This window comes from Mollisia scopiformis, assembly GCF_001500285.1.
Source record: "Mollisia scopiformis unplaced genomic scaffold LY89scaffold_11, whole genome shotgun sequence".
In the NCBI taxonomy this organism is placed as follows: domain Eukaryota; kingdom Fungi; phylum Ascomycota; class Leotiomycetes; order Helotiales; family Mollisiaceae; genus Mollisia; species Mollisia scopiformis.
The window spans coordinates 1,299,367-1,325,024 of NW_017263591.1; the positions used below are offsets into that span (position 1 = coordinate 1,299,367).

The 25,658-nt window shown below is 47.2% G+C and overlaps 12 protein-coding genes across 12 annotated transcripts; 3 read left to right on the top strand and 9 right to left on the bottom strand.

Annotated features, from left to right (window-relative positions):
• Positions 1-386: 386 nt before the first annotated feature.
• LY89DRAFT_747592 (uncharacterized protein) lies at positions 387-1,503 on the bottom strand (the record flags this gene model as incomplete). The annotated part of the gene is made up of 4 exons (XM_018221126.1): positions 387-1,148; positions 1,205-1,331; positions 1,382-1,431; positions 1,501-1,503. The coding sequence occupies 4 exons, from the start codon at positions 1,501-1,503 to the stop codon at positions 387-389; spliced, it is 942 nt and encodes a 313-aa protein (XP_018072108.1).
• A 2,124-nt stretch (positions 1,504-3,627) lies between these two features.
• Positions 3,628-4,669, bottom strand: LY89DRAFT_733580 (uncharacterized protein; the record flags this gene model as incomplete). The annotated part of the gene is made up of 3 exons (XM_018219818.1): positions 3,628-4,152; positions 4,323-4,449; positions 4,506-4,669. The coding sequence occupies 3 exons, from the start codon at positions 4,667-4,669 to the stop codon at positions 3,628-3,630; spliced, it is 816 nt and encodes a 271-aa protein (XP_018072109.1).
• Positions 4,670-5,878: 1,209 nt separating this feature from the next.
• LY89DRAFT_684702 (uncharacterized protein) lies at positions 5,879-7,510 on the bottom strand. Its single transcript, XM_018214932.1, has 2 exons — positions 7,366-7,510; positions 5,879-7,270 (listed from the first exon to the last, which is right to left on the bottom strand). The coding sequence occupies exons 1-2, from the start codon at positions 7,477-7,479 to the stop codon at positions 6,359-6,361; spliced, it is 1,026 nt and encodes a 341-aa protein (XP_018072110.1). The 5' UTR covers positions 7,480-7,510; the 3' UTR covers positions 5,879-6,358.
• A 145-nt stretch (positions 7,511-7,655) lies between these two features.
• On the bottom strand, positions 7,656-9,438 carry LY89DRAFT_60751 (uncharacterized protein). The gene is made up of 2 exons (XM_018210462.1): positions 7,718-9,438; positions 7,656-7,667 (listed from the first exon to the last, which is right to left on the bottom strand). The coding sequence occupies exon 1, from the start codon at positions 9,265-9,267 to the stop codon at positions 7,882-7,884; it is 1,386 nt and encodes a 461-aa protein (XP_018072111.1). The 5' UTR covers positions 9,268-9,438; the 3' UTR covers positions 7,656-7,667; positions 7,718-7,881.
• Positions 9,439-11,283, top strand: LY89DRAFT_60739 (uncharacterized protein). The gene has a single exon (XM_018210457.1). The coding sequence runs from the start codon at positions 9,610-9,612 to the stop codon at positions 11,095-11,097; it is 1,488 nt and encodes a 495-aa protein (XP_018072112.1). The 5' UTR covers positions 9,439-9,609; the 3' UTR covers positions 11,098-11,283.
• LY89DRAFT_60738 (uncharacterized protein) lies at positions 11,284-13,224 on the bottom strand. Its single transcript, XM_018210456.1, has 2 exons — positions 11,554-13,224; positions 11,284-11,503 (listed from the first exon to the last, which is right to left on the bottom strand). The coding sequence occupies exons 1-2, from the start codon at positions 13,165-13,167 to the stop codon at positions 11,471-11,473; spliced, it is 1,647 nt and encodes a 548-aa protein (XP_018072113.1). The 5' UTR covers positions 13,168-13,224; the 3' UTR covers positions 11,284-11,470.
• A 192-nt stretch (positions 13,225-13,416) lies between these two features.
• Positions 13,417-14,605, top strand: LY89DRAFT_684705 (proteasome component PRE6). Its single transcript, XM_018214933.1, has 5 exons — positions 13,417-13,496; positions 13,549-13,555; positions 13,609-13,661; positions 13,711-14,098; positions 14,147-14,605. The coding sequence occupies exons 1-5, from the start codon at positions 13,466-13,468 to the stop codon at positions 14,463-14,465; spliced, it is 798 nt and encodes a 265-aa protein (XP_018072114.1). The 5' UTR covers positions 13,417-13,465; the 3' UTR covers positions 14,466-14,605.
• LY89DRAFT_616009 (uncharacterized protein) lies at positions 14,286-15,264 on the bottom strand. The gene is made up of 3 exons (XM_018210749.1): positions 15,172-15,264; positions 15,080-15,123; positions 14,286-15,029 (listed from the first exon to the last, which is right to left on the bottom strand). The coding sequence occupies exons 1-3, from the start codon at positions 15,174-15,176 to the stop codon at positions 14,710-14,712; spliced, it is 369 nt and encodes a 122-aa protein (XP_018072115.1). The 5' UTR covers positions 15,177-15,264; the 3' UTR covers positions 14,286-14,709.
• A 120-nt stretch (positions 15,265-15,384) lies between these two features.
• Positions 15,385-18,139, top strand: LY89DRAFT_718388 (DNA repair helicase rad25). Its single transcript, XM_018218411.1, has 2 exons — positions 15,385-15,455; positions 15,510-18,139. Exons 1-2 carry the CDS (start codon positions 15,428-15,430, stop codon positions 17,999-18,001), a joined length of 2,520 nt encoding a protein of 839 aa, XP_018072116.1. The 5' UTR covers positions 15,385-15,427; the 3' UTR covers positions 18,002-18,139.
• Positions 18,140-19,143: 1,004 nt separating this feature from the next.
• LY89DRAFT_747611 (HET-domain-containing protein) lies at positions 19,144-21,060 on the bottom strand (the record flags this gene model as incomplete). Its single annotated transcript, XM_018221127.1, has 2 exons — positions 19,144-20,274; positions 20,354-21,060. 2 exons carry the CDS (start codon positions 21,058-21,060, stop codon positions 19,440-19,442), a joined length of 1,542 nt encoding a protein of 513 aa, XP_018072117.1. The 3' UTR covers positions 19,144-19,439.
• Positions 21,061-22,842: 1,782 nt separating this feature from the next.
• On the bottom strand, positions 22,843-23,775 carry LY89DRAFT_733589 (uncharacterized protein; the record flags this gene model as incomplete). The annotated part of the gene is made up of 2 exons (XM_018219819.1): positions 22,843-23,707; positions 23,756-23,775. 2 exons carry the CDS (start codon positions 23,773-23,775, stop codon positions 22,843-22,845), a joined length of 885 nt encoding a protein of 294 aa, XP_018072118.1.
• Positions 23,776-24,430: 655 nt separating this feature from the next.
• Positions 24,431-25,571, bottom strand: LY89DRAFT_781900 (uncharacterized protein; the record flags this gene model as incomplete). The annotated part of the gene is made up of 3 exons (XM_018222527.1): positions 24,431-25,241; positions 25,304-25,451; positions 25,501-25,571. The coding sequence occupies 3 exons, from the start codon at positions 25,569-25,571 to the stop codon at positions 24,579-24,581; spliced, it is 882 nt and encodes a 293-aa protein (XP_018072119.1). The 3' UTR covers positions 24,431-24,578.
• Positions 25,572-25,658: the final 87 nt, after the last annotated feature.

Here is a 25,658-nt window from a genome sequence, read left to right on the forward strand (position 1 = left end):
ATGAAGCGCTTAATTTATTCGTTAATGCCGTTCTATTGGTTAAAAGGCCCTAAATTTGGCCAAAATGGGCATTCTGTTGGCCAATAGCTCATTTGGTGAATAGGTCGGTGCAACGCTGTTGTCGAGAGGCTCGGAGGAGGATGGGAAGTTGCCCTTGAGAAGCGCCAGCTTTAGGCGAAGAAGTGTTTCACGAAACACCGGTACCTAGGCAATATTGACTACTTGTAATAGTTTACAGCATAATAAATGACTTTCACAATGTTCTCGTATGCATTGAACACCTCACGGAGACACGCAGTCATTATTTCTTAAAATCAGGCTGTATTTGTATTTCATCGCAATATTCATCTTATGTCATGATAAGAATCGCTCTATGCACATTGATTCTAACCTAAAATCTTATGGTCGGGTAACTCTTGGCTTTCGGGGAGAGTGCTGAGAGGCGAAATTGCCGTAGAAGGAGCGCGCAAGGTTTTGTATAGCTGCTCAAAAGGATCAACGGAAATTGAGAGTTTGATCGTTCTGCAGCATGACTTAGTGCATGTCTGTGCACTATCTGCTCCAATGGTTTTCAAAACCGAGACCGCGACGTCGCCATTCTTGCTGCACAAGTTCAGGAATTCGTCCCTCTTCACCAAGCCTTTGTAATGCTTTCCGACGAAGTCTAGAGCAATCACCTTAAGCTTTAAGTCATTTTCGGGTAGATTGTTGTACATCGACTCAAGACTGTCTATGAAGTCCTCCGGAAATCCGACCTGAGGTAAGGCCTCCTTGTATTTCTTAGCGGCCAAGGTTTTCAGAGCTGGGATATCCCACATCTCCGCAGAAGCATACACCTTGGCATTGATGATCAAGGCAGAGGGAGCAGGTTGAGAAGTGCCGGGAACTTCAGTTGCCGTAGAACCCTTTTTGGGAGCTGGTGTGGATATCTTTGCGCGTTTGGCCTGAACCGCCTTCGAGAACTCATCCGAAGAAGACAAATCGAGGTAGCCCGGGTCGATAGAACCTCGACTGGTAGACAACCTTTGTGAAGTGCTCCCTTCAGGTTGCCTACCGTCTGAATAGTCTCCCTTGTACATGAAGTTGAGAACTAGTCGAATGATTTCTGGATCATCATCGCCCAGGTCAATCACTCCACTAGTAGCCTCCTAGAAATGGTCAGTAGCCGTATTCAAGTTTGAAGAGTAATTCAATACAAACTTACCAGGAATGGACCGTCAACCATCGCCGCAAATGGTTTGCTATGTACACAGACAACGTTCCTATGTACATTGAAGACCTCCTTGCTGCACTTGATGATCAAGTCGCCGTACTTTCCAGTATCAAGAAGACTGAAAGTGAATTAGCAGAGTCACACTAGATTTCGAAGTTGATAACTTACGAAGCCATCATGGGAGGCAAGCCCGCCATTTGATCGAAGTTGCGCTTGCTCTAAAAGTGAGTGCAGTATCAGCCTCGAGCTTTGAAACCTTCAATTGGGAGGGAGATATTTGAGCTCACCATGTTGACAGATTGTCGTATGTGGAGGTGTAAAGTCAATGACGATATTGAAATTCCTTCTTTGGAGTTGTGTTATGTAGTGTTGTTGGTGTTGAGCGAAGACGGAATGCTGTTGGGTTGACGAGACTTTATACCTTTCCCGTAGCTCTAATTTAAGTTGAGAAAATTCACTAGTTACTACCCGTTCAGATGATACTATTAGCTTTCCACTAGTGTGCTATGCAAGTGAATAGTTGGGATCTTTTTCAGAAGCATAAAATGACCCTCGATGTGGAACACTTCCAATGACGTGCCAGTCCCCACTGCCTTCAAACCCATACTCTCTTCTTTGCCAATTGTTTCTTTACCAATATAGAATTGATGAAATCTTCAAAAGGCCTGTCCGAGAATTGTGCTTAGCTCGCAGCTAGTAATTTCATTCGTGTTTGTTTTCATCTAAGACTATAATCAATATGTGATGGCTGCAAAAGTCCGGAGGCCGAAAACAGTCAAGTCATCCTGCTAAATTCATTTTTGAACCGAGTTCCTGTTCGCTCGATTTAGTTCAAGTTGATTGTTCGTCAATACTTCATTGATCGAGACTAAATATGCAGAGGATTATTACGTCTTGTAGCGGTTAGCTCTAGCCATATGATGGGACGGCAAAAGAGACATGGTAGAGTGTGATAGTCAAGCGGTCGCCATCTACTTCAATGCGATCGAGTCGAGAGAATTTCATCTACATTCGTAATGAAGATAATGAAGAACGATTTCGAGTATTGAGCTTTGTGTAAGTGCATAAAACAGTGTAGAGTTGCTACAGGACAAGCCTTATGAAAATCATAGAAGCTTGCGCTTGCATTTCTCCTCCGTAAAGTCTCTAGCCTCTATGGTATGTGTCTAAGTTAAGTATGCACCACAAGCAGAACAATAAAACTCCGAACCGGGAACCTGCCAACTGATATTACCGTTGTGGCTCGCTCCAAAATTAGGGCATCGGCCTAAACTTGCCTTTGGCTTTGCGGATGACAGCACTCTTTTAAGAATGTCGAAACTGACTTCCCCGCTAGCTTTACACAGCGTCACAGATTCTCCTCTATCCACAAGCTCCTTGACATGCTTAGAAGCAGCTCTGATTGCAACTTCTTTTAGCATTAGATCAGACTCGGGAAGCTCACTGTACATAATGTCCGGGCTTTGAGCCAGGGAGTCGTCGTTCCATTCGGTAGCAACAGCTTTCTCAAACTTGTTCGTAGCTAGTTTCTTGAGAGCCGGGACATCGTACTTATCGGCAACAACATATGCTTTGGTGCAGGTAACCAGACGTCCTTCAGCAAGAGCATCACCTGGAGCAGGCTCGTCCTCAAAGTTTTCTGTGTAGAGGAACTGGATGAGGTTTGCAATGGTTTTGGGATCGTCTTCTGGGAGATCAATTTCTCCAGTGATGCCTTCCTGGAAAGGTATATGTTAGCATGCTCCACGAACACTGATGTTTCCTTTCACGAGGTAAGATTAATTACCCCTTACCTTAAACTCTCCATCGACATGTGCAGCTAGTGGGGCCGACTGAGAGTTGACAACACTTCGATGCACCTTGAAAACACGTCCTTGGCATTTGATTGTGAGGTCTGAATATCGGCCAGTATCCAGCAATCTGATGTGGTCAGTAAGGAGAACACTACATGCAAAGCAGACTTACGAAGCACTAACTGCAGCAAGACCACCGATGGGGCCCTTTTCTTTCTCACTTGCGGCCATGATGATCAGTCCTGGTATCACAGAGCTCGAGATCTATGTTCAGAAATGAGGATCTAAGTTGGGTGCTGGGGAAGCTATTAAGTAGGCAGTTCAAATTTAGGAAATTGTTATCTGGTGAGTTCTTGCTCAAACTAGAGGGCAGAGGTTAGAAGAGTCTGATGTTATCTAGATGACGCTAGAAACTCCAGGAAGAAGAAATAATGAAATAGCCATGTTTAGCAAGTAATTGCAGAAGTTAAAAGTATATCCATGAATGTCTCTCCGCCCTTGATGTTCATGAAAGCGCCATCTCGATAATTGAAAGAAAATGAGTGCCCTCAACGCATCACAAAGACCTACTCCTCAGCTGCCCGCTTGGTTCCAGATCTCTTGCCCCTTGTAGCCGCAGGGTTAGCAAGTCTTGGACAAGGCATTATCCGCCATCTGCTTCAGCATTTGCATAAGGAACTCATTCGCACAAGGATCCTTGCAGAAAGCTTGGAAATCCTCTTTCTCAAGCAGAGCAGCAGCATGGCTCACGGCATATCCCAGTGCTACATCTTTCAAAGCTCGATCGGTGTCTGGAGTTTCGGCATGGATGAGGATCAGACTATCGGTGTAGCCCTCTGAAGTAGCCTTGCGAGTGAGAGCTGTCTTGAACTTCTTGACGGCGACGGCTTTCAGGGCTGGTAGGTCAAACATTTCGGCAAGGACGTAGACTTTGGTGTTGGTCAAGAAGGGTTTGTTGGCACGCGCGTTGACCAAGCTGTCTTTAGCCTCAACGGAATCTATCGATGCAGTGCTGGTTTCAGTTGATGCAATATCGGAGTTGGTGGTGATCGAATCAGAATATTCATTGGTGTACATGAACTGGATCATGCAATTGACGATGTCGGGCTCATTTTCACTCAGATCGATGACACCAGTAATAGCTTCCTGAGAAAGAAGTCAGCAGGCTGCATACATATGTAGGCAAACGCAAATGGCCGTTATGTGAAGATATTCCCATGAATTCGTCCGATTTGTAAAACTTCGCTTTCACCAAAGGTATCCAGACGATGCTCTTTTCGTGAAACGATGGACTGTGTGCAGAAGCAGAAACTCACGATGAATTCGCCACTGATCATAGCACTCAAAGGAGCGCTTTGCAAGCAGACGACTGTTCGGTGACACTTCCATTCCCGTCCTTGACATTTGATGACTAGGTCCGACCACTTGCCACTCTCGAGAAGGCTTTGATACATGATCAGCAAGGATGTTCACTTTCGAAACAGTCCAGGGGCACTTACGAAGCTGTCAATGGAGGGAGTCCAGTCTGATTCTTTGCTGAACTCAACGTTTGTTCGGATTGCCCATCGACTCGAGCTCTCTTGGCAGCAGGTTCACTGGCGGTTGTGTTGCTGGTCATCGAAGCAGCAGCCGCGCTACCGTTAGGTGGTGGGGATGGCGACATGCCAAATTTTTGGAGTAGGGATGAAGTTAAGTTGTTGCTTGGAAAGGATATCAGCTAAGACCAAGAAGCGTTTTGATTTGGAAGTTGGTACGGTGAAGGAAGTCTACCTTATGATTCTTGAGTTTTCTGGGGTATCTGTCATGTTTGTTGAGTTGTGGTCTGATAACGAGTTGGAGGTCGACGAAGTGTTGGGTTGAAAGGAGAGTCGAGTGGTGTCTAAAAGTTGAAGGCGATTATGGAATTATTGAGCCACATGAAGTTTAAGAAAGATAGTTCCAAAAGGAACCAGAAAGGGCAGAACTGTAATCGATGACAAGGTACGGCTTAGCATTGTGTAAGCCTCAGGCGACGACAATCGAATATTGACGTGACTCTGATATCAAAGCTTGTTCCAAGAAGGTTTTTCCGAGAAAAGTGTTTTGTGGAAGGAGTTACTTACTCGCAATACTAGCGCCATTCAGCTAGATGCCAGTAGGCTAAGAGCGGTCAAGCTTTCTAGCTCATTCCTGCCTCAGTCTTCAATATCAAAAGCTAAGTTATGTGGGACGATAATTTCTCCACGCACAGCACCTTAGACTGATTGTGCATAGCATGAATGGTGCTCCCATCTAAAGGATGGTGTACAGCGGGTAGCCGAGCTTTTACTATTGACGCATACAGAGGGCCGGACCTCACTGCGGCGACGGGGAAGACTAGTTAGAAGTTGAGTTCCTGCTGTCGCCGTAATACACGAGATGCGATACTACTCGTCTCATGTGTGACGAGGTGAATGGCCGATAAATAAGAATGTTTAGATAAATCGATCTCTAATTGAGATCAATCGGGAAAGAATTGTACTAGGACAATGAAGAGAAACAAAGCCCAAAGCGGAACCAATCTTTTCAACCAAGGGCAAAATGAAGCATAGGGCTTCAGTGTCCAAGAGGGGTTTAGGAATGCCGAGCAAAGAGATCAACAACAAGAAATCACATTCAGAGGCAGACCCACAATATCGAGTCGGTAAGCTGTAGGAGAAGAAGGAAGCAAAGTAAAGGATGGCAATAGAAAGTCGTTCAGGGGGTCATGAGCTAAGCGAGAACGGAGCCAGCATCCGCAATGTGAATTCGAGAAGTTTTAGCAAGCAAATGGTAAAGCATCTCTGATATCCGACGATTATGCCATGCAATCAATTGTGATGAGCAAGAGAGCAAGAGTTGAAGATTGAAGTCTTTGAGATCGATTTGCACCAGTGACGAGAGAAAACAGACAGCATTGGAACGGTTTCGACTATCAGCAGACAGAAAAGAAGTTCTTTTCGATGCCGATTGACTGGTGCTCCTGGTGAACATATACTCAGCAGGATGTTCATAGACTTTCCATGAAGATACAAAATCTCGGGACTCAATTGAAATTCCTGAGAGTGAAACTAATCGAGGTTGAACGACTGAAACTGAAAAGACGACGACGTGGCAATTTGAGAGCGTACATTCAAGCAGACTCGATGACCAATGCAAATGACCACTACCTGGTTTCCCTCTAATGTACAGGATACAAGCTGACAATGTTTCTCCACGCATAAGAAACCAGACCAACTTTTGCCGTGTCCATGTCAGCAATCAGGGCAACGCAATCTATGGATCTTCCCGCTGTAATGAAATAGGATCGACACCTTTGAAATATTCCATCGTGTTTGCTCCTTCTGAGAAAAGGCTAGACAAACGGTTTTTCCGGCCACCTGGAGGTCATGAGCGACCAAAAAATGTGTTTCCGTTCTTCGATAGGATGAGCAATGAATAGAGGAAATTTGTTGGGATAGAAGCTAGACAAGTTTGCTGGATACCACGTTTCGCTTCTGCCGGACGAGAGCAGCATTGTGGCTTCTGTTTGGGGCCCAAGTTTGAAGGTTGAGACGTCAATCGTGTGTCGGCGGAACGGATTGGTATTATTGCTATTATCTCTGACTTCTTCCTTGAGGGATCGGAAGTGATTGTTCCTGGCTAGCGGCATGGATGCTGTGAGATTGACACCACATCCGTCGGTGGGCGCTGTGATAGTAAGAGTTTGACGCTCCTGGGTGCTGACTACTGTCGATCTGTCTCTTGCTCCAGCATTTTTGAGAAAGGTTTGCAGCAATTTGCCCCTTCTCGAGGCTTTAAGGCGCTTATCAAAGGCAACGGCACGAAGAAAGACTCTGAAGTTAGAATCATCTCGGCATGCGTCACGGAAGTTTGCGTTATCAAGCAAGTCACCGCTGAGCCTGACCATAACATACGCAGCACATCCTTTCAAAGCTGATTGGCGAGGCGGATATATAATATTATTTTTGGGATCTGGGCCGCACAGAGTAGACATCAAGTGGAGATTGTCGATGTAGTGATCCAGAAGATCAGGCCGGCAGTCCACAATACCATTCTGGAACGCAACTGAAGCGAGGGATTCGAGAGCCTTTAGTTGGAATCGGAGAGCAAGACTATAGACTCTGACATGCTGCAACAAGTACATCCATGGTTCTCGTGACAGAAGGCCGTTTGGTGGATATTGGCCTGTTTCAAGAAACGAGACAACGTACTGAAAGATATCGTTCTGGACATATTCGACGGCAAAACAAGTCACGGCAAAGCCCTAGAAATTAGTTAGTCTATTGAGATCATGACCTATATGCATGCGAAGACTGTAGGTCCTGTCTTAGACGAAGAAAACCACAAGTGCAGACTTACACTAATATCGGCCAATGTCCTGGAATACTTTGGTATAATACGGGCAAACCATGGCGACTGCGAACAAACAGAATCACGATCGAGAAAATACCAATCGCGATCACAGGCCAACATGAGACTAAGGTTGTTTCTCTTTCCGAATTCCCTGGCACGTTCAGTCGTCGGACGGAGAAGACATGAGGGCTATAACATACAACACGGCCGAGTACAAAGTGTCATTTGTAGCAATGTCTTCGATAACCTCGGAAGATGGCGAAGACATTTTTCACGGGCCCGCAAGAATTGGTCTGACTTGGTATGTGCTACAAAAGTTAGACCTGTGAGGGTATGAAACTATCTATGGGGTCCCTACCTCAGAAAAGAGTATCGGATGACTTGTCTCGTGTATGAATACTGTATCAATGCTTGTGTCGTAATCTTTGCTGTGACCGGGCATTGAAACATCTTGAACACTCATGGCGATCTGTACAAGCAAGTACGACCGGAGCAGCATGAGCGATGGTCAACTTGCACCATTCATTCCGAGCGATCAACGCTCTTTCCCTTTTTGTCAATCTCGGAGGCTTTTAACAACTCTCTCAGACTCCCTTCAGCATGAGAAGTACTTCTCAATCTTCCTTGAACCGGAGACTGTGCCGAAGAGAGCTTACCCCAGGGCAGCCAGGAAGTAAGACTGTCAAGAACAGAAGACTGTCTATCGACGCTAGGACGCACAGCAGAAGCTCTCGACTCGTTGCGAATTAGAGCTGGTTTCGTTGACACCATGGACTGAAGAGTGGGAGACGTATACTGAGCCTCAAGACTGGAAGTGGTTTCGAGCATTGTTGCTGTCGAAGTCTGAGGTCGTGCTGGCTCACTGACCAAGGACGTGGGAGAGAGTACTTGGGCAGGTGTGTCTGTCTTGGAGCCTTGAGCATTATCAATTATAACGGCGGCAAAAGACGCAGACTTCGACCGAACATGCTTGCCTGGTCTTTTCTCTGCGGTACCAGCCTCGTTTGTATCATCTCTCTCGGCGTCCTTGGATGCTTGAAGCTCTTTCTTCGCGGCTCTTCCACGGACCTCCTCAGCCAGGACTGCAGCAGGCTTCTTCTTCGACTTATCCTCATCAGAAGACCTAGAAGATGACATAATTGTCTCCAGCGTACCATAGGCGGCAGACTTTGTCCTTCTTCTAGGCCCGCGTACTACTTGTCGTGGATGTTCGTCATCCGAAGGCACAGCTTGTAGTGTCGGACCCGGTCCGGTCGTCTGAGACCTCACACCAAGACCAACAGTTTGTAATGTCGGTTCTCCACGACCATGCGGTGGCATGTGAACCTCATATTGATTGCTGAGACTGTACTTGCTTCTGGCACAGATCTCGGCAATTCTCTCGAGATCCTCCGTCACTCCATGTCTTATCTCGTCCATGATTCCTTTGAAGGAGAAAGCTTCGACAGGTGGAAGTTTCAATTCCATCTTGCCCGAACTCATGGCAGACCAGCCTCCGTCTCTCTTCACGGTAACCAAATCTCGTTGCTCAGAGCGGGGTCGAGTTGTCCCAGAATATGTTCGGACGATTACCGGCTGACTGAATGTACTGTTCCGTGCACCAGTTGACTTTGCATATCGGTGACGAGACCTCGTCGCACCATTGAGCTGCCGAAGGGCTGATATTCGATGTGCTACCGTTGCCTCGTCGAGGATATGTTCTCCTCGAGCCGTTTCTTCAGACTCGACCAAACTGGCACTCGACGTATTCGCACTCCAGAGACTCGGTGGGAGGAAATGGAGGGGCAGAGAGTTTCTTCGGTGGGAATCTGGTGCGGATTGAGCAGTTTTGGCTCTGGGCAGGGTGGGGTGATTGAACGTTGGCAACGCCTTGGGCATTGAGCCATTGAGAGAATGTTCCACTGCCATTTTGTGGATCTAAGTCGAACGAAGAGACATTGTTTGTGATTGTCAAAGCAATTGCATTGCAGAAGGTGCAGATGGTGCGTGTTTCATTGCAAGTAGTTGCTTGAGATATTTTTTCCCTTTCGCTGCGATGCTGCGCGTCTGCAGAGTGAAGTGTTCGGATCCTTGTTGGCTCCCCCAGACCGCGAAAAGCAGAGTAACCTGAATGGGCCTAGCGGCGGATCAACTTCCCCTCCATCCAACATACGAGCTGACATCGAGCAAGACTGTCCAGACCGAGTATCTTGTACCTCTCGACCTCAACATCAGCAATTGGTAGCTTTACCAAGCAAATCGCCACCCATCATGGATCCGTCCTCGGGACGCGATAGCAATTCGAACTCGAATTCCTCCTCGAACTCTCCCTCTACACCCGAGAACCCGTTCATCCGATTCAAGAACTTCGCCGATACACAAATCAGCACCTTGCTGCAAGGAGTCATAGGATTGCCTTCTGCATTTTCGAAGAGATCGTCCGAGGACGGTCGTTGGGCCGACATAGATGAGGACTTGCGTCGACGGGACCGATTGCAAGCAAGAGATAGGATGTTGAAAGCGCAGCTTGATATGAAGTCTGCAAGTGGTGAAGAGATACCAGTCCAGAAATTGGCAAAACAACAGGTCCCGCAGACTTCAGATCAAGTTCCTTCCTCTGGAGAATTCTGGAAGGATACCAAGAGTTATGCAGGGCTTGAACGTCGAGAAGGTTCCAATGTCGAGATGGACTTGCCATTATACTCTCCCGTCACCAGAGAGCTCTTCGATAATGTCCGACGGCCAGAGTATCAATCGGATCTGGACAGGTCTCGATTGTCACCCGGAGAAAATTCATTCAAGGACTTTCAATTTGCACTTATGAACGACCTGTTGGATAGACGGGAACCTTTGAGAGCAACACGGCTCTTAGCCTTCGAGCATGTGAAGGACAATCCTAGTCTTCGATCCGACTACTCCCTTCTCCCTTATTTATTATTTTCTCCGTACTCTCCCTTGAAACTTGATGCAGACATCCATGGTTGGGGCGCACTGCCTGATTCTTATCCAGTAGGCCGTCCCTTGTATTGCGCAGCATTTGATGACCTAATTCGAACAACGCAAGGCTTGAAAGAGCCCCCCACACCCATCTACCAGATGTCACTGCCGTGGAGTACTACTGGCCTCTCGGATTTTGACAATTGGAGGTGGATCAAGGATCTTTATCGTCGGGGGATGCTACAGCAAAAGGGTTCGGTTTGGGCACCAATGCCTGCGAGTCAAATCTGGAAAGATCTCGCTGTTCAAGAGGACTCTGGCACCGAACTTGACGCGTTCGAGCAATTGCACAAGTTGATGGGGAATGGTGCTACTCTACTAGCAACCGTACAGAGCATGTTCGATGCATTGAATCCCGAAGAGCAACGCCAATCAGGATCAACGAATCTCCATGACATGATCGCACAAGCGCGAGAGCGAGCAATAATTGAAGATCGGCAAAGCCAATCTACCATTCCTCCTAAACAAGAGAAGGACAAGAAGCAAGTTACAAACGATGTAAGACCAGACAGAATTGTCTCTACAAGCACCACCACAGAGCGAACGACACATGAAGATGGGACAGTCGAGACGTGTGTTACGATTTGGAAGCGATACGATGATGGCCGTGAGACCACTACCACAACCACTCATACGGAAGATCCAGGGTGGGATGACAAAGAGCAACCCGACTGGCCTGATGAAGCTGCCTCCAGACAGGTAGGAGAGAAAAATCTCGAGGACGACAAGAAAGATCAGAAGAAAGGTTGGTTCTGGAATTGAGCATAATGAATTGTATGGATATATAGTATGGCGCTTCATGGGAGGGCAGGGACAGGAAATCGGCGCACTGGAGATTGTATAGCACGTAAAACTGGAGTATGCAGCTCAACTCAATATTGTTGTGTCAAAGCAGGACATCTGGTACAATTTCGGTCTACTGTGGACGTAGTTTCTGCTCCTTTTTACACTCTATTGTTGCGGCTTCCTCGATTTTCTGTACTGGGAGCTTTTCCCGCCAACTCCGGCTCAAGGATAACTTTACTTTATCGTGGCAGTCCCAACCCGGGACCAACTTGCGCTAGGCTGTGAGTCTCTTTGGTGTAGTGTACCATCAAGATCAAATATGTACAAGAACTTGTGATAACATTTTCTTCTATATGTACTTGTATGGATTCATGATGCCGTTCTGCGAACTGTTAGCTCATTGTTCCATTGTGCTCCATAATCAAAACTCACTGGATCATAAAGATTTTTGATCTGCTTCATCAATGCAACCATAGTGTCACTCCTGCTGTATCCAATGTAGTTCTTTTTCGCCAATCCCAAACCATGTTCAGCACTGATGCTACCATTTCTCTTCGAGACCCATTCATAAACGAATGGTTCCAGTTCCTTCTCAACTTTCTTGTCATACCGTCTTGTTGCAACGTTCAGATGCAGATTCGAATCACCCATGTGTCCGTAGCCAACGACATCTACAACTGGATGCTCCTCCCCTTCTCCGATCAGACCGGCATCCGTGATCTTTTCTCGAACATCATCGACCAGGGTGTAAAGCTCGTTGATGGGTATCGACAAATCATACTTGTAGACACCGCCCCAGTGTCCCAAGCACTCGGGGATACCTTCCCTCCAACCCCATAATGCCTTGACTTGGGTCTCATCTTGAGCCACTACTCCATCGAGGACAATCTCCTTTTCCATGACATACTCGAGGAATTTCTCAAGCTTTTCATTGTCGTGCTCGCTGTTGGATCCACTAGTCTCCACCAAGCAATAGAAAGGACATTCGCTTTCTAAAGGACGCTTGTTCTTGGTGACAGCATGAACGAGGTCTTGGGAGTGACTGTCCATAAGCTCAAAAGCTGACAGGATTTCAGACAATTGTCCTTTGGCTTCCCTGAAGGCTTGTTGGACTTTTTCAAAAGATTCCAGCCCGAAGAATGCGACATTGATCGCATTCGAGCGCTGCGGGCATATAATGGAAACAGCTGTTATGATTCCGATTGTGCCTTCAGCTCCAATAAACAGTTGCTTCAGGTCATACCCAGTGTTGTTCTTCCGTAACTTGGAAAGGTCGTCGACAATAGTTCCATCTGGCAATACTGCCTCAAGACCCAAGACGTTTCCGTGTAAACTTCCATAACGTAACAGTCTCAGCCCTCCAGCATTCGTGGCAACATTGCCTCCAATATGGCACGAACCCTTGGCACCAAGATCTAGGGGAAAGATATGTCCTCTTTCCGCCAAGTATCCATCTGCAACTTCCAGAATGCAACCAGCATCTGCAACCAGTGTTCCAGATACATCATCGAACGACCGGATCTGATTCATCCGGCTCATGTTGATAACAATCTCATCAAATACCGGCACCGAGCCACCAACAAGTCCAGAGTTTCCTCCTTGCGGCACCACAGCCAGCATATTATCATTGCAGTATTTCAAGACCTTGCTGACTTCTTCTGTTGAGCCAGGCTTCAGCACCAACTTTGTATGCCCCCGGTATTTTCGCATCCAGTCCCCATTGAAAGGCTCAATATCGTCTGTAGCATCTTGGGTAACTCCATCAATAACAGCAGCATCTTTCCCCAATAACTCCTTGAAATGTTTAACATGATCTGCCGTTATTTCTGCGAACCTCGAATCTCTTTTGATTTCTGGGTATGTCTCGGACGTAAATTTGACCGTTTTCGAAGTGCCTGTCGTGCCCTTTGCAACGCCTTCAGCATCCTCGGTACTTGCTGTACTTTGCCATCGAATCTGCGAGAGTGGACGGAGCTGTCTTGGGTGGATTGGCTGAGCAATTCGTGCCCTCCGCAAAGCGAGACTTATTCTTGAGCGACTCGACATCTTGGGAAATCGTTGTCGGCCCACACAATGTGCTGTGGAGAAGTCACCAAATAAATATCAATAAGGCGGGGTGGAGCGTTCTCCGATTCGGCGCCTTTCAAAATTCTCAGCCTTGCGTCTGGGTGCCTAGGAATTGAGGCATCGATTTCAAGTACGCGACTTCGCGGTAGCCTGTCTTCAACATTGGAAACTCAGCAAGCTCCCCAGTCGATAGTCTTTCATCCTCACAACGTTTTTACGCCTACCCATTATTCACGAAGCTGCAACTCTACCATAGTGATCAAAGAGACCAGTAAAAATGGCTTCAGGATATGATAGAGCGCTCTCAGGTAAGCTTGTATTCTACTGAAAGCTATGTTGACCAATGCTAATTGTTTACAGTCTTCAGGTTAGTCGTCACAGTGAACAAAGCTCTAAATTCAATCTGACAATAGATATTAGTCCTGATGGACATGTGTTCCAGGTTGAATACGCACTTGAGGCTGTGAAGAGAGGTATGGAAAGCATCGAAGGGTTGGTTGACCGCAGCTAAAGTGCGCTCAGGAACATGTGCGGTTGGAGTAAAGGGCAAAGATATTGTCGTATTGGGCTGCGAGAAGAGATCTGCCATGAAGCTGCAAGATACCCGAATTACACCTTCGAAGATTGGTCTCGTCGATACCCATGTTTGCCTCGCTTTCGCTGGATTGAACGCAGATGCACGAATCTTAGTCGACAAGGCGAGATTAGAAGCACAATCTCATCGATTGACTGTTGAGGACCCCGTTACGATCGAGTACATCACGAAATATGTTGCTGGTGTTCAACAGAGATATACACAAAGTGGTGGTGTTAGACCATTTGGTATCAGCACATTGATCATTGGATTTGATCCCAATGACAAGACCCCAAAGCTGTACCAAACCGAGCCATCGGGAATCTACTCAGCATGGTAAGAGGCTTTGGACTACAAGGGACGCCGGAGCTGACGATTATACAGGAAGGCAAATGCTATTGGTCGATCAAGCAAGACAGTCCGAGAATTCCTCGAGAGAAACCACAAGGATGATATGGATAGAGAGGCTACGATCAAGTTGACCATCAAGTCATTACTGGAGGTCGTACAAACGGGAGCGAAGAACATCGAAATTGCCATTATGGCACCAGGGAAGCTGATCGAGATGTTGCCAGTTGAGGATATCGAGGCGTATGTCAAGAACATTGAGCAGGAGAAGGTTGAGGAAGCAGCCAAGAAGAAGACTGGACGACCAGGTACTGGTAACACCTCGATCTTGGCAACTAGAGCAGCGGATGAGTAAGGGCATATGGACTACTTCGTTGAATTTGCATCATCTCATAGAGCCTCTGTACAGTAGCAATGAGTAACGAAAAAGATATTTGGCAGCATGCATCACTATCTTCGCATCTATTCGTGAGATCTGGTGTATGCATGACCAATTCCACCTTCCGGCCAAGCAAGCAGTCTGCTTCATAAATCATAAACACCTCCCAGAATCTATGCCGCTAATCACACCCCATGACGCCTTTTCCCAAGAACCATCCTTATCCAAGCTTGTTTGGAGCTTCCTTCACATCAAAGATAGTCCTCTGTTCTTCTGCTCTGATCCGCTCGTCCTTAATCATCCTATTGTCCACCCGAGCATCTTCACCTTCAAATTGCAGTATAGGCTTCGGCGTCTTAGCTTCGATGACAAAGTGATTATCGCAATGTGGGCAGTATTCGTCGCTCTCCTCGAATTGTTCAGAGTCTTTCCGAAACGCCTTCTTGCATTTCTTGCAGGCAAACACCATTTCCGTCTTCTTCATGAGAGGATGATCTTCGGTCTCAAGATGACATTCTGCACAGTCGAACCACTTCCGACCTATTTGTCAGTCAGTCTTAGGCACACGTTCAGGCTTGTCGTAGACGTACAGCAGGGAGATCTGATAGAGACTTGTGCATTGAGAATATGCTTGCTATAATCAACTTAGTTGTTTTTCGCACCATGAGCTTGACTTTCTTACCACATGATGACAATTTGGTGAACTTCGCAAACAACACGTCTGTGAGGAATATCTCGGGTTTTGATCTGATTTTATGACTTTGATTGCCTTTGATCAAAATATTCACGCGACTCGGCTTTGAAAGACGCGGCTCGGTCATGCACCCATTTAAGCTAGCGTATGACTCCGTCAGCCTTGGGCATATCAGCTTCGCCTCAACCTCCATACTTTCATCTTTTCTCAACGTCGCTGCATCATCTGCTGGCGGACCGTCAAGATGCCGGCTAAAAGAAAAGCTACATCAAGTATGGGCTTTTGCTTGCTTTACTTACCTACCTGATCACTAACAATCTTTCTAGATGTTAAGGGCGGCGCAAAGGCTGGGAGGGATTCCAGCGTCTCGACTCCAGGCCCAGGCACCCCTCGAGAGATCGGTAGCAGCGACGAGTACGTCTCTTCAGATGTCACCGAGTCCGAGTCTGAGACGGTCAAGAATGCGAAAGCGAATCTCACGGTCTCGAAATATCAGGCGAGGAAGCAGAGTGCGGCGCATGGGAGAGATTCTGCAAGCCATTTCTTTGGCAACAACGACTTCTCCTACCTGTCTCTGAAACCAGATCATGATAATCGACCGTTATGGATAGACCCACAGAAGGGTCGTATCATCCTCGAGAGCTTCTCGCCATTAGCTTCACAAGCGCAAGATTTCTTGACTACGATCGCTGAACCTCAATCACGACCTCAATTCCTCCACGAATACTCCTTGACCCCGCACAGTCTCTATGCTGCCGTTTCCGTTGGACTGGATCCCAAAGATATCATCGATATTCTAGATCGATTATGTAAGGTTCCTGTTCCCGATAGTATTCGGAGCTTCATCGAAGGCTGTACACACAGTTATGGCAAGGTGAAGCTAGTGTTGAAGAACACAAAGCACTACGTCGAAAGTTCGGATCCAGAGATGCTACAGAGGCTCTTGAAGGACGAAGTAATCGGCCCACTTAGAGTTCAGGGAACAGAGGACATTACTACAAGTCTAGCACCGAAGATGGGCGGCTTGGTTATTCCTGGTACGAGAAATGCTGCTGGAGTTCAGCAGGCAACAGCTGGAGAGGAACCAAAGCCGAAGGAAGGCGAGAATGCCAACCAAGAGGATATATTCGCTACATTAAACGAAGACGATGATGACGATGACGAGGCAGACGCTGTTCATGCTTTTCAGATCGCAGATGATGCTGTGGAAACTATCCAGAAGCGATGCTTGGAGCTGGGTCTACCTGTTCTCGAGGAATACGATTTCAGAAACGATGATGCCAACGCCAATCTGGAAATCGATCTGAAACCTGCTGCTCAAATCCGACACTACCAAGAGAAGAGCTTGAGTAAGATGTTTGGTAATGGCAGAGCAAAGAGTGGTCTCATCGTTCTTCCTTGTGGAGCTGGTAAGACCTTGGTAGGCATAACCGCGGCTTGTACGATCAAGAAGGGTGTGATCATTCTCTGCACAAGTTCAATGTCCGTCGTTCAGTGGCGACAAGAGTTCCTGAAGTGGTCAAATATCAATCCTAATGATATTGCTGTCTTCACCTCGGATAACAAGGAGAGGTTCACTGGCAACACAGGTATCATCGTTACCACGTACAACATGGTGGCGCAGAAGGGCAAGCGATCATACGACTCCCAAAAGATGATGGACTTCTTGACTTCAAGAGAATGGGGTCTTATGATTCTAGACGAGGTCCACGTTGCGCCTGCCCATATGTTCAGAAGAGTCACATCTATCATCAAGACTCACTCGAAGCTTGGACTGACTGCTACGTTACTTCGTGAAGATGACAAGATCAGTGATCTCAACTTCCTCATTGGCCCCAAGTTGTATGAAGCCAACTGGATGGAATTGGCGGAGCAAGGACACATTGCTAGAGTCCAGTGTGCCGAGGTCTGGTGCCCCATGACGACCGAGTTCTATACGGCATATTTGGAGGAGAGCTCTCGGAATAAGTCTTTGCTTTGGATTATGAACCCCCGCAAATTCCAAGCATGCCAATTTCTTATTGACTATCACGAGAAGAGAGGCGACAAAATCATCGTCTTCTCAGATAACGTCTATGCACTTCAGATGTATGCTCAGAAGCTCGGCAAAGTCTTCATCTATGGGGAGACCAGCAATGCTGAACGACTTCGAATCCTCGAAAACTTCCAACACAACGAGAACATCAACACTCTCTTCTTGTCCAAAATCGGAGATACCTCTCTCGACCTGCCTGAAGCCACCTGCCTCATTCAAATATCTTCGCATTTTGGATCTCGTCGTCAAGAAGCTCAGAGGTTGGGTCGTATTCTCCGAGCCAAGCGCAGAAATGACGAAGGTTTCAATGCCTTCTTCTACTCCCTCGTTTCTAAGGACACAATGGAGATGGTGTACTCTTCGAAACGGCAAGCTTTCTTGGTCGACCAAGGTTATGCTTTCAAAGTCATCACTCATCTACAAGGTATTGAGTCGCTGCCTGACTTGGCATTCACCTCTCCCGGAGAGCGCCGAGAATTACTTCAACATATCATGATTCACATGGAAACCGATACATCGAACGACTTCGAGCAAACCGATGACCTGTTCCACCGAGTTGACAGAGAAGGGTCTGGCATGAAGATCAAGAAGAAGAAGCCCGCCAAGAGAACGGCCGGTACTCTTAGTGAGCTGGCGGGTGGTCAAGACATGGCATACGTGGAGCAGAACAAGAGTAGAAACAAGGATCTAAAGAAGAACAAAAAAGAGAGCAATCCTTTCTTCAAGAAATTGCACCGAGAGACTCAGAAGAGAAAAGCAGCTTGGAACCCGGATGATGACTAATTTGCTAGCATTTATGGGCGTTAAGGAAGAGGCTATGGCTCGGGCATTTGCTGGAGTTTGGATAAAACTGTATCGTCAGACTTGAGGACGAACTAGACCTGGATTGCGCAATGAATACAGCCCCGTAAAATCGTAATTTACCATCTAAACTGATGCCACCGAGTATACGTGTAGTGCTCTTGCCCAGTGGCAAGCAATGCGGTTGTAAGTCCCCATCCTCATTCTGTATTTCATATTCGTAAGCAACGTCCTATCGTCTCTATCGTTTTATCGCGTTCTCTTGCCTTTCTTCGCAGGACGCCCTCGTCCCTTCTTAATACCTTCAGAGGTTGCGGTTTGCATCGGCGCAGAATTTCCTTCTGTAAACGATATAGGAGCTGAAAATGTCGGAGCGGAATCCTCACTTGGAGAGTAGGCAAAGACCCCACTTGAATTACTTCCAAAACTCTGATTAGCATCTCCTAGGGATGTGGTGTTTGTTTTGTGTTTTTTATGGCTCATTCCTCCACTTTCTCGGTCTGCGAGATCTGCTGTTGTACGTTTTGCGCCACTGCTGGATCGTGTTGCCGGTTTCTTCCGGACCTTAGACGAAGACGACACAGTTGTGGAAGTCAAGGGTAAAGTGTCCTCATAGTCGAGATCCTTGTAATCTTCATTCTCGTATTGACGAAGTATTTTATCTGCTTCTTCCTCAGCGCAGACCTGCTCCTCCTCCTGTACGAGTGAAGGGAACCTGTTTGCCAACAGAAATAGGGGAATCTCGAAGTCTTGAGCCGCGGATTTGCCTGAGAGTCCAAAGTCCTGAGAGATGATATGGACATTATGGTCTTCATATTGTCCGTCTTTGAAAAACACAGTAGTCTCATCCGGCGTTCCCAACCTGTTTCCCCTCTTAGAGATTTTGTGGCGATGATAAAGGTAAAGGCTTCGATGATTCTCCAGTAGTAGAAGTCATCGCCTTCACAGGTGTTGGAGCTTTTCGTTGGATTGCAAAGTAGGAGGATGTTGTCGATGGTTCATTGCCATAAACGAACGCCATAATTTGGGTAATCTCAGACGACAACTCTTCCATTTCGCATCTAACACGGTTAGTTAGCATCGCCGCTCTACTTAGGTTGCTTAATCACGTTCCTGCTCTCTTTCTTAGCGACCTTGCTACCGAGCCTCAGGCCATAGCTGTCCTCTGTCCGTAATAAGAATGATAACTAATTTGTGTCTCAGAATTATTGGCCTGGGATAATGTGAAACTCGTAACTGATCCTCATAATATTATGACAGTGGCAAATTGACAGTCATCATAGGAACCAAACGACGGCACTGCCCAAAAGACACCAATGCGGCGATATCTTGCACCGTGGTGTTTGACCTTGAATGATCCTTGGGCATGAGACATCCTTGCTGGCCCAGGCTCCGCGTCATATGCAAGCCTCTGTAGCACTCATCCGGAGGACAAGCGCGTCTTCTTGCTGCTCGGCCCGCGCTTTGGATAGACCATGTCGAATCTCAAGGTCTCCAAGTAGTAGAGCTCTGTGTGCTCACCTCGTGACCCACTATCGAAGAAGGTGCCGCTCCAGTGCAAGTCAGAATCACGGAAGTCCTCGATGGGGAGACTTGGTAGCATAAGCTTATTATCCATCCGAATCCAGCTGGAGATTTCGAGATAGCCAAGTATATGAGCTCCAAGATGCGAAACGGTGGTGTCCTCCACAAAGACCTCAATATCGGCCGTACCAATGAGCTTCATGTCGAAGTTCTGAACCCGCACCGACTGTTCGTAGCGCGTACCCACCAGTTTTGGCGCACGCTCAGAGGTACTCGAGTGGCCTGTTGGGACAGTTTCCAGGAGGTGCCTAAGTCCGAAATGAAAATGGACATCTCCGTCCACCGCCGCCCAAGACCATGAGGGAGCTCGATACTCAGACGCAATTGGATGTTGGCGGGACGAACCAATTCGCTTGCCACTGTGACACCATAAAAGTTGTACTTCGACCGAGCTTTTCCATAGGCCTGCATAATATTCATCGTCAAAGACACGTTGCCAAACCTCTGCGATACCTGCCGCTGCGCGAAGCCTGTCATTCGACTCTGTTAGGTTCCGAGACGTGTATTGCTCGATTAGTGAAGTCCAGAAATCGTATCTGCAAGTCAAATCGTCAGGCGGTGCTCTAGCAGCATAGCTGCCCAACTCACCTCCATTCGACATCATCACTCCAGGTTGCTTGAAAGAACGCGCCATAGGCGCCATTAAGCAAAGCACCAGCCCAAAACCATTTCTTGTAAGCCTTACTCAAGATATGCAGCTTCAGAGAAGTGAAATCACCCATGCTTCCACGATTCCGATCAACTTCTGACCTCCATGTCGTTCTACAAGCGTACATCACACCCTCATCATGGAAGCTTATGATGCGTTTCGACAGCATCTTCTCCTGCAAGCACCACGCGCGACTATCGCTGGTTCCTCTCCATGATTGTCTGTCCAGCTGGTATGCAGGAAGCACCTTAGCGCCCTGTGCGTACCATGCGGGTTCTCTGGTAGCATCGTAGAATGTCCGGTCTAACAGCACCCACTGCGCCTGTATCTTAGTCCGTAGCGTAAGGAAGCTTTCATTCACAGTGGTTGTGTTAGCTGCGATGATAGTGAGGAATGCATTACTATACACCATACCCATCTGAGGAAATTGCTCGTCATGATCCGCCATTACCTCTGGGTGCCCAGCAGGTCCTTGCAAGATACACAACGAGTCTACCCAAAGATATGGTATGGCAAGCTCGCGAGTAACCTTGACAGCATCGTGGATGGTGGGTGGAAGATCTTCGACAAGCATACCCTGCTTGTGGTCGTGGATATTGTCCAATGTCGTGGTAACGAATGGAGGTCGTCCCCATGAATAGCTGAGAGCAGCATACCGGCAATCTGCAACGGCTTCGTTATCTATCTTCTCAATCAGCTCGACGTAAGATCTGTCGCTATCAAGGTGAACGTCAAGATAGCGTTTGGGCGTTTTAGAAGCGAGATCTTCGTTGCAAAGCTGTCCGTGTGATGTTTTGCACTCTGTCATCCATTTTCGAATCATCTCGTAGATCCCAGAGGCATCGGCAGATGGAAACGGTAGGTGACGTGCGCTAGCTGGTGTCTGTTTGCTTGGAGCTTCAAGCGCTTCAGCTTTTCCGAACAATGCTGGTCCTCTGGGTGTGGGATCCTGTATATTACGCCAGAATCCGTTAAGCATTGCCTTGCCAACTTTCGCAATGTTGAACATGCCGTTCAGAGAGATACTCCGTGATCGCGGTAGACTCTCCAAGCCTTGGTGTACAAGGTCAACATAATCTGGCCGAGAAATAAAGGCCTTAAGTTGACCTTTCATCTGTTCTTCTCCATCGCCGACAGCATGCCCGATGACGACCGCTAGGACTTGCCAATCATCCTTGCCCTTCCCCTAAGCATGTAGAATGGCCACATCGGTTTGTCCCTCGATATTACTGACTTTGGCTAAGTTGCGAGCGAATGCTTTGGCCATGATCGTGCAGAGCTGACAATGCTCGGAGATGGCTGAAAGCAGGAGTCTTTCGAAGGTTCCATATCGCCAGACCTTGTTCTCCCCAAGCACAGCGAAGTCCGCAGAAATGCATTCTCGGCAGACCATAGCGCGCTGCATGAATACTTTTGTTGTGCTGAATGCAATGATCTAGATGTTAATAAGATGATATTCTCGTAGGTGATGTCGCCCCTAAATCCGTTCTCGTTTGGGTGTCTCTGCTGCCTGCATTTGAGGAGTCTCGCATGCTTGGCCGCACGAGGAATACAGAAATTAAGCGAGCGTGTATGATTTGACCTACGTTGTACCCGTGTGCCCCGATTTGCAGGACTCAAATCGGCCCCGACAAGGTTCCTTGATAAATGTGACAAATGTGATAGGGGACCGAGAACAGCCACCGTCACGATATTTTAATTGGCTCAGAGAGGTGGCTCTATTGTACGCCACCAAGATCTGTATACATCCAAATATACATATACCATAGAAACTGTAGTCGATTCGTAGGGGACCGGAAGAGGTTCCCCTGAGTAAATCCAATCGACTCATTAGTGTACTCAAGACTCAAGGCTCAGCTCAGGTTAGAGCGGCGACTACTCAGGTTCAAAGGCGGAAACGGACTTTGGTGGGCCTGATAGATGGAAAGCAGTATGGTTTGTGTAGTATTCAAAGAGAAATGTAGTAAGAACTGCTAAGTTGTTGTCATTGTGGGGAAGCGCCTTTACTCCGCAGCAGGACAAGTCTATCTCTTATCGTTAATACTGGTGGTGGTACAAATGTCGTCTTACCAATCGTATTTATTACTACACAATGTCCAAACTGCAGGATGGAGCCCTGCAAATCGATGAATTCGGCCCTGGTCCGGTGATCCATCATTGAGAACCCATTTGCCATTGCGACACTTAATCACAAACTCAATTTGGTCATAGATGTCATAGAGTTGATATAACAGGCCAGAACTTAATTGATATTGCTGCATAGTGCTATTTGCAAATTCAGGCACTCGGGTTTTGGTTTGTCGCTTGAGAAACAAGAAAAGGGGGGCCATCGACGCTAACACCAGTCACGTGGTAAAATACTCTGATTCAGCAGCTGGGAGTATGAACTGGTTATGTATACATGAAGAGGCACGAACAAGCAGAGAGTTGCTAAGGTACGTCTCTTTTAATTCTCTCCTTGGGAATTCGTAGCTGAGTACACAATCATCAAGTAAATACATGTTCCGAAGAGCCTCCACCTGCCCCCCAGATCGTTCCTCGCTCCCAGCTGCATCACCACTCACGTATTTGCATATTCGTCAGCAACGTCCTATCGTCTCAGTACTCGTCGACCTCTCGGGGTTGAACTTGATTGTCTTTCTTGCTCAATCAACATTGCAGTATTGTACACCATCTTCCGAAATTGACCGCCGACGGTGAAAGATGCCGATGCGTTGGGCTTCTCATACTCCACAGCCGTCAAGTTCTTCAAAGTCCTGTCCGACATACCTGCTAGGGCGGACCGATTCCACCAGAGATAAAACTGGCGCAATAAGTCGTTATGCTGGCGGTCGCCAGAATACCTTGGCACGGCCGTAGCTCTCTTGAAGTGACTCAATTTTGCTTCTGATTCAGTTGCGAGACCCTTCTTCGAGTCAACCAACAATCCCTCTTCAGCTAGCACAAAACTCCAATATGGGCAAGTTGCATCCTGGAAGTCGATTTCAATAGCCAAGCGTGACAGTTGGCCTTCGAATGTCTGTATTGTGGCTCTCATAGGACAATTCCACCATGAACAACACCTGCCACGTCCTTGGCAATTCCTGCAGCTAATGTATGCAAAATCGACGGAATGGTCGAAGTAAATGCCTCCATTGAGTTTGGGGCTATCTTTGAAGGAGAGCTTGTACCATTGTAAGGCGATTTGTCGAGATTCAAAGCACACATGAAGAAGAGCTGGCACTTTTCCTTTCGTTGATCCCCATTCTCTACCCTTCGTAGATACTCTGACTACGCGAGGTTCAGGTCGGGCTGCCTCCCATATCTTCTTCCGGAGCTCAGCTGGGAGGTTCGGGAACAGATGGAAGGTTGTTGCAGGCTTGGAGGCTCGCGAGGGATTGGAAGTTTTGAAGTTGAGCTGCACGTCTTGGCGAACGAGGGTGGTTGAGGAGTTGCCAGCATGAGACGATCTAGAGCTGAATTATCGTTAGCATCAACAAGCTGTTGAGCCCAAGAGTATTTACCTTGTCTCCTTGCTCGACATGGTAGTCTCGGTGATGCGGGGATCCTGTTGGCAGCCTTGAGACAATGCTGTATCGCAAAGTATGGAGTCGCGATCGTACAGCAGCATAGTGCCCGTAGCAGAAGAAAGGGTGTAAATCGTTGGAAACGGGCTGACACTGATGTTCTTGAAGTCTGGTAATTCTGTGTCTGAATCAAAGTCTGATGGCGCCGACGTTGTGGAAAGAAGACGGATGGTGCTTGAATTATGAAGAAAAAAAGGATATTATATAGATATCTCCCATACGTCGGTAGAGTACAAAGTTGCTCTTCGGGGAAACTCCGGAAGTGATTAACTAGGCTTAATCTTCGATCGGTAATGCACTAGTGCAGAAAGATATGGGATGAAAGTCTACAAGTATCAAATGGGTGCTGTGTTGTTAGCTACGAATGTCTCTATGATCGAAAATACTCGCACTTACAAAAGACAAGATTGAATACATGTCACAAGGTGCCAAGTCACAGATGAGTTAATGAGATGACATGTATGGTCCAACACAGAGATGACCTTTATGCTATCCTACCAGTCGCTCTTAAGAGATAGTTATGAAAGAAAGAAACACAACGCAAAAATGACTATCGCCTGCCAACCTCATAACAAGCAAATTCCCATAGAGTCTCTGTCGCCGGTTTCCACTCCTCGATAGAAAGGGTAAATCCTCAAACCTTTGTGATTCAGGATGTCCTGTCAATACCCTCATATTCTAGTGATCAGTCTCCCTTCTCTCCGCTAGTCTCCGCAATTCCTCACAGCTGGTTATTCCTTGGCGAGGTCCAGGCTGCGTCCTATCCAATTTGGGGATCTTCATAGGCGACGGCTGTAATTACATTCGGGATGTGGTTTGGTGTTTGACTTCCCTGGTAGTAGTACTCGTCTGCTCGCCGATAAACGTAAACTAAGTCAACTCCAGCCTCCATGCTCCGCAATCTGTCCCGATTCTTGAAGCTAGATAGCATTGCTTCGAACCGGCCACCGAGACCCTCTTTGACGCCAACGAACAGTTTCTCTTCAGCTTTGGGGAAATAGGTTGAAAGGCAAAGCATCACATCAGAGATTCCTCCGAGATAATAGTTTTCCGCTGGGCCATAGAAATTTGGTTGCAGTTCATACACAATTCTGTTGGCCGTCCCATCAACCCAATCCCCGCATCCAAAAGTGCGATCATGATAAGCAAGTCTAGGGCCGCCCCAAGTCGAGCACCTGCATGCGATGTACATAAAGTCCAAGGAGTGGTTGAAATAAATGGGATCATTATTTTTGCATCCCATTGGAGACCAGAGCGTATACGAGACCAATGCAACTTGGCGAGATTCATTATTGACATGAAGTATGGCTGGGACTTTGGCCTTCGAATAAACCGTAGGAGGGCGAATTTCATATGGGGTATCATCTGGATTTGGGTGTCCCATGAATCTGATGACCCGAGCTTCCAAACAAGCAGCTTCCCACTGTGACAAGTTAGCATTTGGTTTGCCATGGAGGACCATCAACAGAAATATTTTTTACTTACTATCTTGAGTCTTAACTCAACGGGAAGATTGGGGAACACGTGGAAGACACGGTCCTTCTCAAGAGTTGTGATGCTGGTAGACGCAAGATCAAGCAGTAGCTTGTCGACGCCAGTGACATTGTTGAGATCAGAAGATTTGGTGATGGAGCTACTTGCCGTCAACAAAGGCCTCCTAATTCCCTTGCATAGACACGTACCTAAGCTCTTCTTTGTTGACGTTGATATGGCTACTTATGGTTGCGCAAGTATCGGAAGATGATGTTGACATTTTTTATGTTTGCGCACAACCGTGAGACTATGTGTCTGGTTGGAGAGGAAGGTGGTCTTGTTAGATCGAGGTTCTGCTGACGTTGAG

Coding starts and splice junctions, on each gene's coding strand:
- LY89DRAFT_60739 (XM_018210457.1), top strand. CDS start 9,610: ATGGATCCGTCCTCGGGACGCGATAGCAATTCGAACTCGAATTCCTCC.
- LY89DRAFT_684705 (XM_018214933.1), top strand. CDS start 13,466: ATGGCTTCAGGATATGATAGAGCGCTCTCAG. Junction 13,662..13,710: donor ACTTGAGGCTGTGAAGAGAG/GTATGGAAAGCA, acceptor AAGTGCGCTCAG/GAACATGTGCGGTTGGAGTA. Junction 14,099..14,146: donor TCGGGAATCTACTCAGCATG/GTAAGAGGCTTT, acceptor ACGATTATACAG/GAAGGCAAATGCTATTGGTC.
- LY89DRAFT_60738 (XM_018210456.1), bottom strand. CDS start 13,167: ATGTCGAGTCGCTCAAGAATAAGTCTCGCTTTGCGGAGGGCACGAATT. Junction 11,504..11,553: donor TCAAAAATCTTTATGATCCA/GTGAGTTTTGAT, acceptor AACAGTTCGCAG/AACGGCATCATGAATCCATA.
- LY89DRAFT_616009 (XM_018210749.1), bottom strand. Junction 15,030..15,079: donor CTCTATCAGATCTCCCTGCT/GTACGTCTACGA, acceptor ACTGACAAATAG/GTCGGAAGTGGTTCGACTGT.
- LY89DRAFT_684702 (XM_018214932.1), bottom strand. CDS start 7,479: ATGTTGGCCTGTGATCGCGATTGGTATTTTCTCGATCGTGATTCTGTT. Junction 7,271..7,365: donor GGACATTGGCCGATATTAGT/GTAAGTCTGCAC, acceptor ACTAATTTCTAG/GGCTTTGCCGTGACTTGTTT.
- LY89DRAFT_60751 (XM_018210462.1), bottom strand. CDS start 9,267: ATGGCAGTGGAACATTCTCTCAATGGCTCAATGCCCAAGGCGTTGCCA.
- LY89DRAFT_718388 (XM_018218411.1), top strand. CDS start 15,428: ATGCCGGCTAAAAGAAAAGCTACATCAA. Junction 15,456..15,509: donor TAAAAGAAAAGCTACATCAA/GTATGGGCTTTT, acceptor CAATCTTTCTAG/ATGTTAAGGGCGGCGCAAAG.